The 18,834-nt window shown below is 30.5% G+C and overlaps 1 protein-coding gene across 6 annotated transcripts in view; it reads right to left on the reverse strand.

Moving 5' to 3' along the window:
- Positions 1-18,834, reverse strand: part of LOC117115470 (RIMS-binding protein 3-like) — a 95,122-nt gene that overhangs the window by 33,097 nt on the left and 43,191 nt on the right. For all 6 annotated transcript variants that reach the window (XM_033259331.1, XM_033259323.1, XM_033259314.1 and 3 more), the window contains exons 5-7: positions 14,302-14,385; positions 10,584-10,673; positions 1,760-1,882 (exon numbers count right to left, since the gene is read on the reverse strand). In XM_033259331.1, the coding sequence (XP_033115222.1) occupies positions 1,760-1,882; positions 10,584-10,673; positions 14,302-14,385 (297 nt within the window). The remainder of the gene's footprint in view (positions 1-1,759; positions 1,883-10,583; positions 10,674-14,301; positions 14,386-18,834) is intronic.

The raw sequence follows: 18,834 nt of genomic DNA on the forward strand, positions 1-18,834 counted from the left end.
GAGACTACAACGACCATTTGAAATATGTTGACATAGTGTAAGAACAGCCTCAGATTACAGTACTTAACAAGTGTTAGAATATAAATAATCAGACAAAATGGATCTGATAGATTATTATTATTATTATTATTATTATTATTATATATTGTAGGACCTAATTTTCAGTGCTGTTAAAAATTCATGTCAAAAATGTTAAATATGGTTTAAATGGAAAATACTAATAATAATATGTTAGTTATAGCACATCATATAAATCCCTGAATGCGCTTCGCATTGTTAATGTATGGGGAGTATTCCATAATGTTATAGCTAGTTATCAGCACACTGGTGTTTGAACCTACCAGGTACCCACTGACACTCCTGGGAAGACAGAGACAACTGTAGGTAAAGTGCATTGCCCAAGGACACACTGAAAATGCATAGCAAGCAGCTCGAACCCCAATCTCAAAGACTGAGGTTGGGAATCAAAATCACTATGTCATCTGCTAAAACAGTGAATGAAGAAGAGGTTATAGTACTATTTTTTATTAAAAAAGCTTCATTTTAGAATGAATTTCCAGAATCTGATGAGGGCGCTTCAAACTCATCCTTGGGTGAAATCCAACTAATCTGTTCTAATTTTATAACGAGTTTCATTGAATTTCACAAATTAGTTAAGTGCTGTTGAAGATTAACAAAAGTGAATTTGATCGTTATCCCATTGCATTTTCGTGAATAAACGCTAAGTAAGGGTCGCTAGACAGGATAGTCTTATCACAATCACGTCATATACGGTGAGATAAAAGACTGTTAATGTGTCGAAAGATGGACATCAAAGGTGTACGATAAGATTAGAGAATAGTTAAAACGCTCTGCAAATACAACTCCGCTCATCGTGATGATACTTCACTGAGCAACTCAATTACCAAAATGGGAGATGAAACCATAAATTCATTACAAATATATAAACTAAAATAGTGATGTAATAAAATTAGCATTGTTATTATTTGTTTACTTCTAATTACTATTAATATAATTTTAATTCGTTGAATATTTTTTCTTTCACATAGTGGTTAAATGAAGTCACAATCATATAATTGACTTAAATTTACTTAAATATTTTCAGGCACAATAGTTTTATGTGAAACATTAACAAAATCTGCACCATAATGTCAGCATATACACACCAACTGTGTAGTAAAGCATGACAAACGGAATGGATTAATATACAGAGGATATAAGCCCCAGCATCGTGAATATAAGGCCGGCACTTCCACAAACGTCATCTGCTCTAAAACTATACTTGTCAAAATGTAAGCCTACTATAATACAAAGTCGATGACATTCATGAACAAAAAGAAAAAAACCTTTAATTACAACCCTTGTATTATAATGTAGTCTTTACCCACTAATGAATACTCATATAGTTGATTTATGGATATTAATTTTCATTTAATTTACCAAAATCTACATTTACAATGCACATTAACAGAATATACCAGGTAATTCCTGCCTATTATTAGTACGTAATTTGTCAAAAATATATAGGTAACACATTCATCATTTTATTTCTCTAAACTGTACAAGTAAGTATATAATCTATAATAAAATAATAATAAAAAAAGTACAGAACATATATTGAAATGCAGAAATTATATAAACATCAGTATTATGAATATTTATTAAGTAGTGATTCACCTCATACATATTCATTATATTCTTACATAAATATAGCCTAAGCACTAAGCTGGATTAGTATAATATAATGTAGTTTCCTCACCTTTACTTCCTTTTCAAGTTTTGCGACCGTTTGCTTTAGATTGTTTTTCTCGTCGACAGACGCTTCAAAGAGGCTCTGTTGCTGCTTCAAAGCCTCACTTAGCCTCTTGCATTCTTCCTCAAACTGTAAATACAGAATAACAAACAGAATTACTATCATGCTTTTATGATTTCAGTTTAAGCCGAACAAAGAAGCCAGACAGATCGTAAACCAGCAGGCACTGCCATGCTCACAGGCAGTAAAATGAACTATATGTTGCAACGGTAACTTAACAGCGGCTACGAGACTTAAAAGGCGCAAAGGAATTTTCAATAACTTGTGCAAACTGCTGCTGAGATTTATCAAATATGCCACCTATATATTGAGAACTCCTTTCTGTCACTTTTCATTTGGAATTAAGGGCAGTGCAAGTTATTGGTTGCTCACGATGCATTTATCAAACATAATTCACAATTTTTAAATACTCTTTAGCCTTTTGAAATTGTAAATTAATGAGAAATAATTGTAAATGAGGTTGAATATGTGTGAATGAAAATAATTTTGCTTGTACAATGTTTCTTATAATAAGTACACTATTGCAGTTTATACTCTACAATTATCACAATCAATACCATTTACAAAATTTCTACTTGACCGCCGTTACTACTGAGGTTGAATATATGTAAAAGAATATAATTACCGGTATGCTTGTACCATGTTGCTTATTCGAAGTGCATTATTACAGCTTATAATTCCTTACTATATAACTATTAAGACCATCAATACCATTCTTCGGTGCGAAACACATGGAGGAACGAAGTGTAAAGACTGCATTGGCATTTTTAGTGCAGTCCTTCTGGTATAAAACTGGCCCCCTAAGACAAGAGACAAACCCCTGCGCTTTTTCCAAATTCATCAAATGACTTGAACATAAAGTGGCGGATAATGCCATCTTCGGTTTGCCAAAAAGCTTAACAGAAAAAAATGATTAAGTGGCTCTCTAATCCCTACTTTTTCCCTTGAGTGTACTACAGTCTTTACCATTCACATGGGCCATGTTGCATATGGGACCAAATGCATAATCATATTTTTTGAGGTTTTTTGATGGTGCAATATTTATATATTTGTATTTCAGCCCTCTAGCTGAAACACAAGGAAAGGGCAGCGACGGAATTGAAATCAGGGATCAGACTAAGGATCTTCACAGTTTAGGTGACAGAGTTAAGCTGCTTTAATTAATATCATCATCACCATCATCACTATTATCATGATCATCATCATTATAAATACCATCAATAAGCCAACTAGTAGTTTCAACTGAGCATGCTCGTTTCAAGGTCAATCGAAATAAACAACCATACACATAACATATAATGTGGATTGACCTTGGATACCACTGGATACGCAAATGCACAGTTCAAACCATAAGTTGGCTTACCGTATATTATCACCATCTCTTCTACTATGAAAACAATTTAAAAGGGGAGAAATGACAAATTCTGTTTTTAACAACTTAATAGACAAAAGACATCAAAAAATATACTAAAGCAAGAAACTAAATACTCATTAAATATAGATTAGAATAAGGTGGAAACATGGTAGCTAGTAAGGTTGCTTGCCCTCTAATCTTAGGTTAATGGGTTCAAATCATTTAAAGACCATAATCATTTTTACATAACTAAAAACCTTATTATAAGCCTCATAAACCGAATTAAATTATAGAACAACATTCTATTATGTAATTGGAGAATGTACTTGCTATCGAAGTTAAAAAAAAGTAATCGCAAGAGTACTTTTCACCTATTATTCCAATTGCAAATTAAATGAATTCTAGTTCTTATACTACAGGGAATGAGTCACATACAATTCGTTGAAGCTTGTGTTTTTTAAATGTATCAAATTAAATTGCATTCTTCAAATGTGACATTTTGAAGGCAAGCATGTAAAAAAAATGACGCCGAAGTCACTTTACCGAGAGGATAATGGATGTTTCTTGAATGTCTTACTTACTCTTTGTCTTCTTGGCAGGCTTCTGTGAGTAAAAGATATATCATCTGTGCGGAAATGTTTAAACACCTCATTATGCTTTATTTAAACTGATTGAATAAAGCTTTTTTCTTACAAAACACACCTTAAATTGATTACCAGCCAATCTTAAGGATTTATGCTAAAAAAAGAAATTAAATGATCAAAGAATTTCATCTACAGTAGTCTTGCTGATGTAATACAAGCGAGTATATCTTTGCTATTATTTTGGTCTAATTTAAAGAAATGTATAAAGCTAATAACTATTATACTTTATACCATAAGTATAATATATACTTAAAAATTAAAAAAAAACAACTTTACTTTGTATATTTATGACTGGCTCTGGCAAAACCCACTGTTTGTCGCAATTTCTAATTTCCTACCAGCACCCAAAATATTTTCATGTTTTTGCATTGTATAAAAGAACATTTCTGCAAAATATCAATCACTAAATCTCACTGAAAAGCATACTAAAATTATTTCTAAAATACAAATCTTGATAATAAACTATTGATTTTGGAATCTTCCGTAGCTGTTTTCTCAAAACTTATGGCTCATATCCAATGAATTAAATATTCATAACTTTGCTAATAATCAACCAATTCCATAAAAAAAACACCGTCTTAAAGTAGAATTATTGCAGAATCTAAAAACAAAAACTCAATTTTGGATTTTTCCTACAAACGGCTGGTTTTGCCAGAGCCGGTCACATTTTAATAATTATTAGTTTCTACTGCTTTATTGTGAGTTAACAGACAATGAGAATAATACCATGCCCATTCCTTTAAATTTCAGCCAGAAAATTTAAAAATTAAGGTACAAATTATTGAAAACTGGCGTTTTCAATCTTTAACTAACTGAAAGTTGACAACTTATATATTTTTTTAAAATGAGCAATTCTAAGTTAATCGTCCTTTTTCTATTTCTTACTCAATTAAGATTTTTAGCTCACCTTAAACGGTATATCATAAAAGGGAACTATTCGAAATATAATACGGCGTAAAGAAACCTTGATATTTCGTCATACAGAAATGTAAAACCAAAGCATTAATTCTTTATTGATTAGTATTAGTATCATGTTAAATTAATGGATGGCTTTGATTACTGTTTTTTTTTTAAGGATGCAAATAAGCGATTAGTATTATGTTCAATTTATGGACGATTTTGATTACTTTCCTTTTAAGAATACAAACAGTATTAGCGTTGAACAGATGGGTTTAACTGCCGTTCCTCTAAAGATAACATTAGTAGTTGTGACGAATACATTGAATGAATTTGATTAACTGTCACTTTAAAGATGAAAATCAGTAGTTCAATCCATGAATGGATTTGATTACTGTCCCTTGAAGGACGAAAATAAGATATATTGCATCCATACTTAATTCAAGTTAGGTTTGATTGAGCCTTTTAAATATGCAAATTAGTAAATGTAATATTCATAATTCAGAGAACTCAGATTGTTTTATTTGACCGAAATTATAAGAAACAAATATTCTACTCTCATTAAGGCCAAAATAAGCCACTACCATGATAAATATATTGATTACCCATGGTACAATTTAATGTCATTATTTTAGATTATTATAATATGCATGTCTAATATATAAAAAATCACAAAAAAAAGTATTCTAATTATTATTATAATTACATACATAACAGTTAGTAATATAACAATATTTATTGTATTCTCCAATGAATGTTTTGATTGCTGTCCCTTTAAGAATGCAAATTAGTTAAAATATTATTGATATTAAATTCATCTATGGGTTTTCATTATTAAATAATATTAATAATGGTAGATTTATACAATGCATTATGAAAAGACCTCTGTGCACTTCACATTATCATTACCCTGGTCATAGGATTAAACACCTACTGTATTACTATCTATTTAATGATGCAAATGTGATAGAATTAGTATTTCTACGTAAAATTCAAAGGAGTGGTTACTGTCCCTTTAAGGGTACAATTAAGTTTAATATGCATGTTGAATTCATAGATGGACTGATCACTGTCCCTTAAAGTATGTAAAATAGTCTAGTAGTTAGTATTGAATTCATGGATGGATTTGATTACTACCTTAAGGATATAAATAAGCTGTACAGTAGTATAGTTGAATTTATTAATGGAGTAATTACTGTCCCTTTAAAAATGCCAATTATTATGCTAAAGCAGTAATTGTGTTGAATTCATTGATGGATTGATTACTGTCCCTTTAAGGATGCTAATATTCATTCATGCAACTATCATCACTTTAATAGAAATAGCTGCAAAGTCATTTTAGATTCATCATATATTATTTGTCAAAATTGCCAGAGGTCGTCAATATAGTCTTGATTTAGAAAATAAGTTTCAATACTTTTCAATTTCTATTAAAGAATTTAATAATTTCAGTTTTAGGCTATAATTCTTTAAAACATCATTTGATTGAAATGAGAAAATATTTTTCATAATGCATTTTGGAAAAATAATTTCCTATGTTATGATCTCTCCACACCTGTTTATTGCTGAATTTCTAAAACAAACACTATAATAAAAGTAACTTTTCTTTGGCATACGTAAACCATAACAATAGGATTTGTGTATATTATATTGTATTTCACAACATATTCATTTATTTATATTTATTTTAAAAAAAATAGCAATTCCTAGCCATCCATGGAAAAGAATAATGTACTTTATTAATGTTTTTATGGCATATAATGTGTGAGGCTAGGTAGCCATAAAAAGAAGCTTGCGCGTTCACCCCCTCCCCCCACTGGAAACATTCTGAGTAAAAAATAATTTTCACTTATACCTTGCAGTGACGAACTTAAACATAACATTTTAATTTCCTTCTTATTTTAATAAGATTTTCTTTGAACTATACTTATAAATGGAAACCTAATATTATAGTAAGTATATCTTTACATACACTGAAACTCTTTGTATGTGTATCGTTACATAATTCTCTATCTCAGCGTTGCTTAGCAGTGTAAATTTTGTGTTCAGTTTCAATACATTTTTATTGGAAAAAGGCATTTATAGTACGTTTGATGTATGGCGAAGCATTTCAGAATATTCATATGCAGTTTCTTGAGAATAACATTTTGAGTAAGCTTACATTTCATTAAATATCTACATTATCAAGATATAAATTTGGACGAGTACAGGGGTGTTTATTTGAGTACTGTTTGTGGGCATGGGTGGAATATGTTTTTGTGTGTAATCAGGTAGTTTTGTGGATGTGAGGAAAGTACATCTGTGGGTGCTTCTAGATGCCTGTATGTGAGATTTTGTTTGTGCATGAGTAATAATTATATAGAGAAGTTCACTTGTGAAGATATATCATTTTATGGATAAGGCTATGGTAGTATTTACAAAAATTAGTTAATTTGTAGGTATGTGGAATATGGGATAGTACACTATAGTTTGGGTAAACATGTGAATATATATATATGTATGTCAGGGGCCCTGGGTTCAAAGCATATAAGTGCCAGAGGTTAAAAGTTAAAAAAACTCCACTTTGTACAAGAGAATTTTAGAGTATCACATTATTCTATTCAACAATTGGTGAATGGACCTGGTAGTTGCAATGGGATGTGTAAATAACAATTCAAAAATAAGCTTTTATTTGAGAGTCTTTAAAATATATTACTTATAGTCAATTTTACATAATTCGAGACTGCAATTTGCAAATACCTTGCAACACACCTGCCTATATGCAGGTAATCAATTTCAATTATTTTTCTCTGCTACGATGTTTGACAATCAATCACCAAATGTTTATAATTCAACTTTATACAGATGAGCGAACTTGCAGTCAGAAAATGTATGATTATTTAAGAAAAGTAAATTGCTGAATCTAGTAATTAATATCAGACTAGGTGTTGAAGGGCCTGGGATGACAGGAAATTTTCCACCTATATTTTATTGCAATAATTTTTGTATCAAGGTTTTGTGTCTGAAGCATGCCTGAAAGTAATTTACATATAATTTACATATAGAAATTGTAATCAATTTCAAGTGATTGAAATTTATGAATATGCATGTATCGATGTTGTAACGTGCATAAGTGACACAATACTTAATCGACTATCTCTTTAATTGCTACAATAATTAAGAAGTTTCTGTCATTTATATTTAGTTTGTAGTAGATAATTATCAAGAATAGCCTCTGACGTAAATCATGCAATTTTTATATATTCACGCAAAATGTATGGATCAAATGCCACGCGTGAATATCTCACGTAACACTTAGAGAGATAATAAAACATGAACTCAACACCCGATAGCTGCTTCTATTTTGTTCTCTTTGTGGGATCAGGATAACAGACAGGTACTGCTAGCTCAAAATAAATCACAAACCTATGACATCATACACAACCAAAAAAAAAAGGAATTTGAATTTATTATAGCTTACAGGTATTTATAGCAGACCTTGAATGTGTGTACATTAAGTTTTGATCGATATTAATCATAACTTAAGTAATTATTAATTAGTATAATTTACTAAATATTTAATTTTATATTTTTACCTTAATGTTGGTAATATACCTTAATATCACTTTAATCACATTATTTTTATAGATGTTTTTTAAGTCGAGAATTATAACTTGTTTAGCAAAGCATTACATAAGTAAATATCCCAAAACTAGGTACTCTGCATAAACATTACAGACACCAAAAAATAAATTACAGGAGATAATTTATTCCCACTCATTCCCACAGAGAGATGCTCACTACAATTTTTAATATAATAGGAGGAAAACAGAAACTGACTGATGGGCGACACCGTGATGGCTTTTTCGTAGTGGACATTAAACATATGTTCCATTAGCACGGGGTCGTCTGCGAGCCATTTATAGCTTACAAGTATATACATGTGGATAAACGTTCACCAAGGTTTCCTTAATCAACACAGGAAGCAAGCACGAGTGATGCACATATTATCTAATGATAACCACTCATATCTATGTACACATCATCAAATCTAGATGATATAGTAAGTATGTACATCAGATATTTATATCTTATAATCAATGGACATTTATCAAGGGATGTAGCTTTCTTTAGTATTACATTTATGTAGAGTTTATATATTTATAATATTTGTCGAAGTATTTTAGCTTTCGTTTGCTGGAAAGATGCTTGTCCTCAAATCACTAATTCCTAGGCTACAAACAGGCAAAAAAAAATGTCTGGATTTTTTCTTCTTTTTGTGGCTCCTATTTAATTGATTAACAAATGTATATACAACAATTTAGTTTAATTGTAGACTAGACTTTAAATGAAACTATTTAAACTTAAAAATTTACATACATTTTTAAACCTATTTATACTTTAATTGTACCACACATATGGATTAAACAAATATGGGATTTTACATGTGTACTGACTTTCTGATTATCAGCAAGAGAACAATAAAGGACCATTATATTTATGCAGATGTAAATAGGAAAAAAGTAAAATTGTGAGGTTTTAAATTTAGGATCATGAACAAAACTGAGTTTTGATCAAATGTTATTTTTGTTATTGTTATTGAGGGCTCATTATGGAAGAGACAAATTTTCAGTTGTACTATTTAAACTTGAAATTTTATCTACATATACTTGAACTTAAAAGTACGATACTGTTTTTAATATATGGGAATAATTGATAGTTTATCCGATTTCTGGTAATGGCCCAGAGAACACTATAGGACCATGACAAAGATCGAAATGGGAAATTAACAAAAAAGCAAAATTGTAAGGTTATAAAAGTATGACAATGAACAAAACTGAATTTTTATCAAATCTTGTAAATATTGCTTTTGTTATTGCCATTGAGGGCTCACTTTTGATGAGACAGATTTTTACAGCATATAGTACTTAATGGATGACTGATCACTGAAACTGGAGAGGCATTCCAGAATGTGGGTTATGTTTACCTTTCAATCCCAATTTCCTGGTTTCAATCATGCCAAAAAAAATGTAAACAATATTTCTTACAACCATGGCCCATAAAGCATAAGAGGTTAGAAATTGTTTCCTTTGCAGGATTTTATCATTCAACATTACTCAACACATAATGTTCTTCTTTGATTTCAGTTTTTGTGCATCTCACAAATTGATGTCATCTTTGGGAACGGACTCATCTAAATCCACGACCATTAAGTGAATCAAGATGGCTAATGTAGTAACACAATCGTATTTAATGAAAAGAATGCCATACACACTGGTAAATTTAATCAAATTTGTATAGTGAATGTGGGTCATGTTACAGGCCAGGGGAAAATAAGTATCAACGTAATGCAGTTAGGAGGGGATAATTCAGGTAATTACCTAGGCTAGATACTTGTGATGGGATTATGGATACCAATCCACTGTCTTCTTTGAGATATAACATGAACATATGCTCTGCATGGAATGTACAATTATTGGCAAAATGCTGATTTCCTATTCTATTTAAGATCATTTGATCCAAAATAGACTGTAAATTAATTACAAGGAATAATTGTTGAGGAGTAGGAAACGAGGGGCTCCCAGCACCAGATGCTTACACTACAGGAGGCCTACATCCGAAGTCCCTTGTACAAGAAGCATTCTGTATAGGAATCGTTGTCAACAGAATCAGACTGCTTGCGATATAGCACATAGACAGCTCTCAGGATCTGAGCATTAAGACTAACGATTTTTAAACATCAATCACCTAGTTATAAAAAGTTTGCTTACCATTTCCAATTTTGATCAGAATCGGACTGTTAAACGCTTACGTTACAGCACGTAGATAGTTCTCAGAGCGTTAAGACTAATGATCCTTAATATCAATCACCTGGTATAAAAAAAAGTTTGCTTACCGTTTCCAATTTCGTTAAACGCTCTTGTAGTTGAGTGTTTTGCCGCGTTAAGTTTGTGTTTTCAACAAGTGCATCCTGCAGCTCTGATGTCTGGAAAAGTAAGAAGTGGTGTTACTGTACTACATGCCGCTTATAATGTTCATGCCTTCTAAACATAGACTTTGGTTTACCTACAGCATTCTTGACAAAAATATTTGCTCTAGTGCTTCATATAGTGGTTGCTTTGTGAGTTGTATCAAGTAATTAACTGCCACACTATTGTTGCGGCTTCTTTGAAACTGCATTTCAAATTTAGTACTTATGTAATTTTTATAATGACCTAAATCTTTATTGATATCTTAACCTGAAAAAGCATGTCGATAATGATATTTATAACTATTGATTGATTCGACAAATCTGTGTTTTATATGTATACATAATAACAACAAAACAACATTGACAATACACACTACATAATACAAATGATATGAAAGTACTAATAAAACTAACAACAATAAGGTTGATGCTACAATTGTAATAGCAAAAGTTGTTAGATCTGAAAAATTCAACATGCACAATACAATATAAATGAAAATAATAATGAAAATAATAACAATAATAAACTAATAATAATAAAGGAAGATTGTTTAACAAAAGTATATGTGCTTGATAATCACCAGAAATGCTTGTCATCTGCGTTGAAGATAATTTTAAAATATTGATAAGACGGTTGAAAACATATGCGACACAAAGAGTTGAGTTATTAGATCCAGCAGTCAATATAAAGTTTAAATCAATCCTAATCACGACTGAAAATAACAGGAGAGTTTAATCAACCTCTATTCAAAACACTGGCCTCGTCTGGCCTACAATCACCCCTTTCTGTTAGTCATTCTATCATGTCAAAGAAGAAGCAGACAGAAGAACCCCCTTAAGATTAACGGTGAATCTATTAATTGTTTGTCCAGGTGCAAACGCATTTTTTTGAAACAGTGATATTTTGGTTATTGTAGAGTATGGTGCGAAATTCTCTTACGTAAACACATTATTCATCAGTGCGAGATTCCTGTTTTCTATTCGTTCTTTTTTGTCTTTAATAATCTTTCCATTATTTAATAAGTCTATCAATATTAAGACTGATACAACAATGTAATCAACTACTGCTTTTTGCTAAAAAAAGAAAACTACTAAATATTCTATACTATTCTATGCTGGTGCTCGTCATCGCCTGTTCAGCATCTGGAGAATGTGTGCTTCAGTTGACGGTACATCACCAAATATATATATATATATATAATTGTTTAGAATTTTAAGTACCTAAAATTTATGAATTTCATAAGTGATCAATAACATGCCTGAAAATATTGCTGGAAGCCAAACAGGTTCTATTCTACCTTCAATTCTGGGGTGAATAGTTATCCAAATGCTTGGTAAAAGAATTTAAGATTGTGGAAATTTGATGGTTACATGCAAATTTTGAATGTACTGGCTTCTTTTTCTATATATATATGTGATTATTATTGTAGTTATTTATACTGTATTATACTTTTATTAATATTTTAGGATGAACCTTTTTGTGAGTGGGGCAGAATAAAATTTAAATAAATTAATTTCTTATTATTTTTCTTATTATATTTCTTATTCCTATTTATTATTTATTATAAATTTCAAACTATTTTACAAAAATTAAGTTAAGATATATCACTATTTTCAATTCAGTTCCATATTTAAGATATGCTTAAACATATAGAATACATATTAATAGCAAGATAAATAATTAAGGTAATGTATTATAATATTTAGGTCTTATTTTTTAATGTAAGAGGGCACTTAATATAGAGAACAAAAATAAATTAAAATACATAGAATACATTTATTAGATTATTATTAACACATCTTGTATTAAATTTGTGCTGAGGTTCATGATGATCAGCAGTTACTGGATAATCCATTCTCATTTAAATCTTGTTCAAATAAATAATAAAATTTATAGCTATCCAATGTAAAAGCAAACATCATGTCAATATGGAATATCATGCTTAATCAAATTTAATATTCACAACATATCTCCATCTTTCTACTGCACGTGTTATAACTATATTATACTTACTAATAGCAATACAAGGTAAACAAATATACGCTATCACACAGCTTGTCACAGCATAGAGAATGTTTAGTTGGATAAATTCAAATCCACATGTCAAAAAATTATACACAATGTCAACTCTACACTTGAAGATTAATTCCTTGAAAGTGATGACATGAGGGATACAGAGAAATAAATAAACAGCAAGCTATTCCAATACAAATGATGTACACATAGGCTACAAAGGCTAATGGATCCAGCATAAAACAAAGAAGATTAACAACAAGAAGCTAGGCCTGATGATTGCACAACTATAACAGAAGGTGGGTGGCTTTTAACGTTTATGGTGAACCAGGCCAAGATTTTTGTTTAGTAATAATCCACACGGCTGTTTTTGAGTTGAATGCCTTGCTTGCTTGCTCACATCACTCGATGGCTCGTTAGTATACACGTTGTGATCGCACACACGGCCAGGTTCCACAAGGATATGTGTTTATGCGTGTGTGTTTATATGTGTGATCTTTACTTCACTTGACTTAATACCTCGACCTAGCTGTCTACTTTGATCCGGTCAACTATCATGATTTATATATTTTGCTTTATTAGCAATTAGCAAAATGGAAAAAAATGCTGATCAGCTCATTGAAAATCCAATCTTCACCTTGCCAGAGTGTGCATTCATTAATTTTCTAGTTCAATTAATTATCTATTAGCGAAGATATTATCTCTAGTGGAAATATGAAATTGCACATTAATCAATAGCAACTCTTTCATGTGAATCTATATAAATATTCATTTAAATATGAATCCAATTTATCTTTCGCATAATAACATTTATATTTATTCCAATCCAATTCTATATTTGAATAGCGCTAATTTCGAGCCTGCGGTGCTATCCCACGTCATCTGAGCTATAGGCAATCATACTCAATACCATCTGCAATCCCTCAGGAAGTATTCCACGGTGTTGAATCCATTCACAGACCAGCTATCCAGCCACACATCTGTTTACCTCTTGGATTGAGAGAACATGATACAAAAAAGTGGGCAACTTCTGACTCGAACCAAGACTTTTTAATTAGAAACTCAAAGATTTACCACTGCGCAACTTGTATCAATAGAGTGTTTAGGATACTTGCAGATATTTTTAGTCTAAATATCTTTTAAATTTCTATGAAAAACCAGATTCTTAAATTATTAAAGAAATTATTTTATTAATTGATAGCTTGATGCTCGAGTTCCAATGAAGATTACACGTCAAAAATTTATTAAGTGCGATATGTAAATTCTCATATCAAGTATTTTGAGATCATTTCAATGCTAATGAATAATTAAAATGAACTATAGGTAATCACCACCAAGTATAAATAATATCTGTCAAAGAAGTTATCAATTTTTGAATATGCAGAAAAATATATAGAGGGTATAAGAAATATTACTGATGCTTTGCATAATTTTTTTTTGCTAGTTATCATTATACATATAATTTCAATTGCAGATCCAAAAGGATGATGATGATGATAATGATGATGATCATGATGATGACAATGATGAAGATCATGATCATACACGTAAAAAGATTTCTATATGGTTACATAGCAATGACAACAACAACAAAACAAAAATAAACAACAAAATAAACAATTTACTCACAAGAACACTTGAACGTTTGTGTTCATTCTCAATCTCCTTCTGTAAATTGTCACATTCTAATCTCTGCTGTGCAACTTCAGCCTCCTGTGAGCAAAAAAAAAAATCATTGGCAAAAAAATTAATAACAAATTTGAACATGACCTCGTTTCAAATCCTGAAAACACTCTTGAAGCCTTATATAGTCAGGAGACTTTCGCAAGTTGGGGGAGTGTCTCGGAAATCGAGACTGCCTCCCATGCCTCCCACACCTCCCACAAGAAAGCAAGAATCTCCTGGCAATAAACCTATCTCATAGAAATTTTTTACATTTACATGCTTTTACTATTGTTTTATAAATTGTCTCCCAGAAGTCAGCTGGTGATGGGTTGATCACCATGCACAGCAAAACCAGATCTCAAACAAGTGGCTTCTTCCAACTTAGGACCCCTTATTATTCAATTTTATAGATCCATTGTTTTAATGATCACATAATGAAGTTTATTTTACATTAATTATGAGATAGTTACTGTTGAAGGTGGAGAAGTACAAAAATTCAAAAATAAACAACACACTTCCCAATTATTATAGCATATCTTCATGAGTGATTATACCATTTACTATCTGTTTCTGATGATGATAGTAATCAAATATTTAATAAATATATATAAATAAACAAGAAAGATTAAAAGCACATATTAAGTTGTTTTTTTTAAAGAATTAAAAAAAATCAAAGAAATTTATATATATATATAATTTATATCTATATTCTTTTATTGTTTTGTTATTCATCCATCTACCCACCCCCTCACACACCCACTACCCTCATTATCATCAACATATTAATCATCATTGTCAACAGTATTATAAAAATGCTTTGTAATTTTTATTTGTTGATACACCAAAAATAAAACTGTCTCTGATTTTGCTCAAGTAGGTTAAAGGTCAGAAGAACATCTTCAAATGAAGAATAATAATTTTGTATGTGTCTGTTATGTTGTTAACGCAAGCTGGACAATACTGTCCAGAGGCTTTTGTCAACAGTTTTCTTCAATGATGCAATACTCTAACTTTTATGTGAGATTCTGCATACAGAATGAACTGACAACGTTGAATGAAAATGCTGAAGGGAATTGAACCTATCAAAGAGACTTTGTCATGTTCTTGTACAATGTTGAAAGTGTATGTTAATGTAGAGAATCTTATACTATGTAGCATTTTTTTACTTTGTTATTTTCCTTATTATTATTTGAATTACCAAAATGATTCATACTATTGCTATCAAAATATTATTTTCTGAAAACTAATCTATTGACTCTAAAGCCTAGAAAAGATGAGAAACTAACAATTAACCTAAAAGTAATGAGTTTTTTAGGAAACGTATTTGTTCCGATTTGCAAAAGAGTGCAGAAGAAGTAGGGTACATTCAAATATAACATATTTTACTACCAAAATAAGGTTGATAATATAATTTATTATAGAATCACCCTTTAAGATTAACTAATACACACAATATGTGGGATAAGGGCAAAGGTCATAAGATGATCATACATGTAGATATGTGTAAGAATGCCTTGCATCCCTCCATATACCTAATTTCACACGAACGAAAATATTTACAATCTAAATTAAGTTTCTATTTTCACAGTAATTGACCCACAAATAATTTATGTTCCGGACTGCTTTAACGAAAGTAATTAATTTGGACATGGAATTTCAAGTCAGATTTGATTCTTTTTAAAAATAAGATGTTTATAATTCTTTCATTATCTCTTTTTAACTTAATTAACTTATTACTTCATCTACTCTTCTACATAAATGCTATTACAATAACTAAAATAACTTAAGAATTTTCGCATTCAGAAAGAACTATATATACAGGCTATTAACTTTAATGAGATCCCAATTGAAATAATACAGTTTTTGCTGATTTAGACTGTTAGGTACTTCAAGAATATGAAAATTGTAAAGGAATGTAATTTTTTGCATCTCCTAGATGCTGAAGAACTTATTTTCTTGTTAGAATTTACATAAATACTATTCAAAATATTATTTAAAGAATAATATTATATCAAAAGAAAAAGGTTTACAATGCTGAATTTAAAACATATGTACACAAGTTACCACTAAAAAACCCTGTACTTTGAATAAGTGGGACTTACTTTGAATAAGTGGGACTTCCCCTTGATACAGAAAGATTTATGTAGTAATACTAATAAAGCTTTTTGAGATGCAGATCAAAAAACATCTGAGATAAAATTAAAGCATACTATATTTTTAGTTTTATTTTCTTAAAATACTGTACTTACAAGCTCTTCCTTTATAAATATTGTAGCTTTTTTCAAAATCCAATAAAAAAACACAATGAAAACACATAGAACGATCAATTGCAAAAACATTTCTCTTTTTTCCTTAAATCTTCAAAACAGAAGGAAAATTAATGATATACTACTATTAATGGCACCAGACACAGTGTCGTGTAACTTGCTAATGTGACCATTAAAAACATTTCAATATCTAAAGCTTCGCTATTTCAAGATTCCAAAATATGCGCTGTTTAAAATGTTGTTACCAAGCAAGGACTTAACATCGCTGTCATCTTTAACTGGGTCAACATGATAAGGAACCTTTACAGTGTCCTACTAGTCAATGGGTCCTTAAATATGTCTGAGCTGGTTTCATTCGTAAAAATAAATATTCAATCAAATAATTAAATAAATTTATGTCAACGAGTATGGTTCAGATTTAATCTTACTCAAGGTGCCACTAAAATGAAGTAATTGCAACACTAAACAAAATAAATTATTACTATAGGGCAGTTGATGTAGGACCTACTTATGTATGTCCTACATTAACTTCCAATAGCAGTTTATGTGGGATATCATGTTTGGAACGAATCACTGCCGATCAGTGAGATTTCTCAAAACCTGCTGACTACTCAAATCAAATTACCATTTTAATATAGAAATGCTACATTAAGTTAAATATTTAAGAAAATCAGCTTATGAATGGCATCACAGCCAATTAATGACATCAAGATCTCAGGAATAAGTCTCGGGATGTTTAATTTTATGTACTTCTAAAGCAGTAGACTGGTTAAGCTATCATGATTCTGTGATAACTACTATGATTTATACACTTAAGCGATGATGGTGCCCAATGCATATAAATTGTCTGGTATTTGTTTAAAAGGTTTGATAAAAACTATCAACCAATCACTGGAATGGAAATCTCAGGATTTTTATATTTTAACATATTTGATATGATTCAGTCTCAGGATGTTTAAATATTTTATATGTATGTCTATGCTAGACTACCAAAGCTTTCATGATACTGTGATAACAGTTACCTTCTACACTTAAACGAGGATGGTGCCACGTGCATTTAAACAGTCTGGTATCTTTTTGAAAGGTTCTGACATGCTTTACATTACTTCTCTTAGACTGATTTATCTCATTAATTTAGTTTAGTATTTCAAACGTGGTATTCAGTTAACTGAATTTCCACAGATAACATTCTCATCGATATAGTAAATCTATCCTAAACAAACACAAAATAAATAAAGCAATGATGCAAAAAAAAAAAAAAAAAAAAATGATATCATAATAATTATTATTGTAAACATTATTATGAAAAAAATATTTAAGTTTCATTGATTAATAGAAGTTCAATTTCAATACAAAAAATATTTTACAGTGAATATATATTCCTACCACTAACATTGGTTAGTAGTATAATTAAAACACTGAATACAAGCGCAATGTTTTAAGGATTTACGGTACATAACGCACACATCCATTTCAGAGACGCATACTCAAAGTGCTTTTGTCCCTGTTCATTGGATCAATGATGCACAACGAGCAACCTCATTATTTCTCTAGGGAGTATTCCTTAGCAGTGCATGTAATAAGCACAGACCAATTTCATTACAAACTATTTATCTATCATGTACCCACTTGGGTGAACAAGAAACAAAACAAAGTGTGGTGCCTTAAAGAAGATGCAAGTTATATAGCCAACCTCAGACTCGAACTGACAACTTTTGGATGAAGTCATAACCTAACCATTATGCCATATTTTCACATTGTTACAGTAGTACTCTTTTTAAAGCTTTGGCTACACTAAATTTTTTTTTAGATCAAAATCTGTGACATGCATTTTTGGGCATTATGATGTATATGGGCAAATCACAAATATTTGTCATATAAAACTATAAAACAAGCATCAACAAAATTGAGACAATCGACCAGTGGTTTTACCTCAAAAACCATAATTTTACTCACAGTGTACCAAAAAGTTATAATTATTTTGTTATTTATGCATGGTTAAACTTGATAGTGTGGGCAAACCTAGGTCTACAGTATGGTTAGCAAATGTGTATAACTTGAATCAAGAACTAAGTCGAATAAAGGCCAATCAATGTCGGACATCTCAGAATGTTTATATTTTAACAGTACAAGTACAAAACAAATTATTGCACCATGAGTGAGTAACTTACAAACATTAAAAAAGAAAGTGTACAACATCTTGTTATTTATTTGTCACCACCATCCTCAT

Source organism: Anneissia japonica, unplaced genomic scaffold (genome assembly GCF_011630105.1).
Source record: "Anneissia japonica isolate Jap-2015-1 unplaced genomic scaffold, ASM1163010v1 scaffold199_len4679917_cov187, whole genome shotgun sequence".
Lineage (NCBI taxonomy): Eukaryota > Metazoa > Echinodermata > Crinoidea > Comatulida > Comatulidae > Anneissia > Anneissia japonica.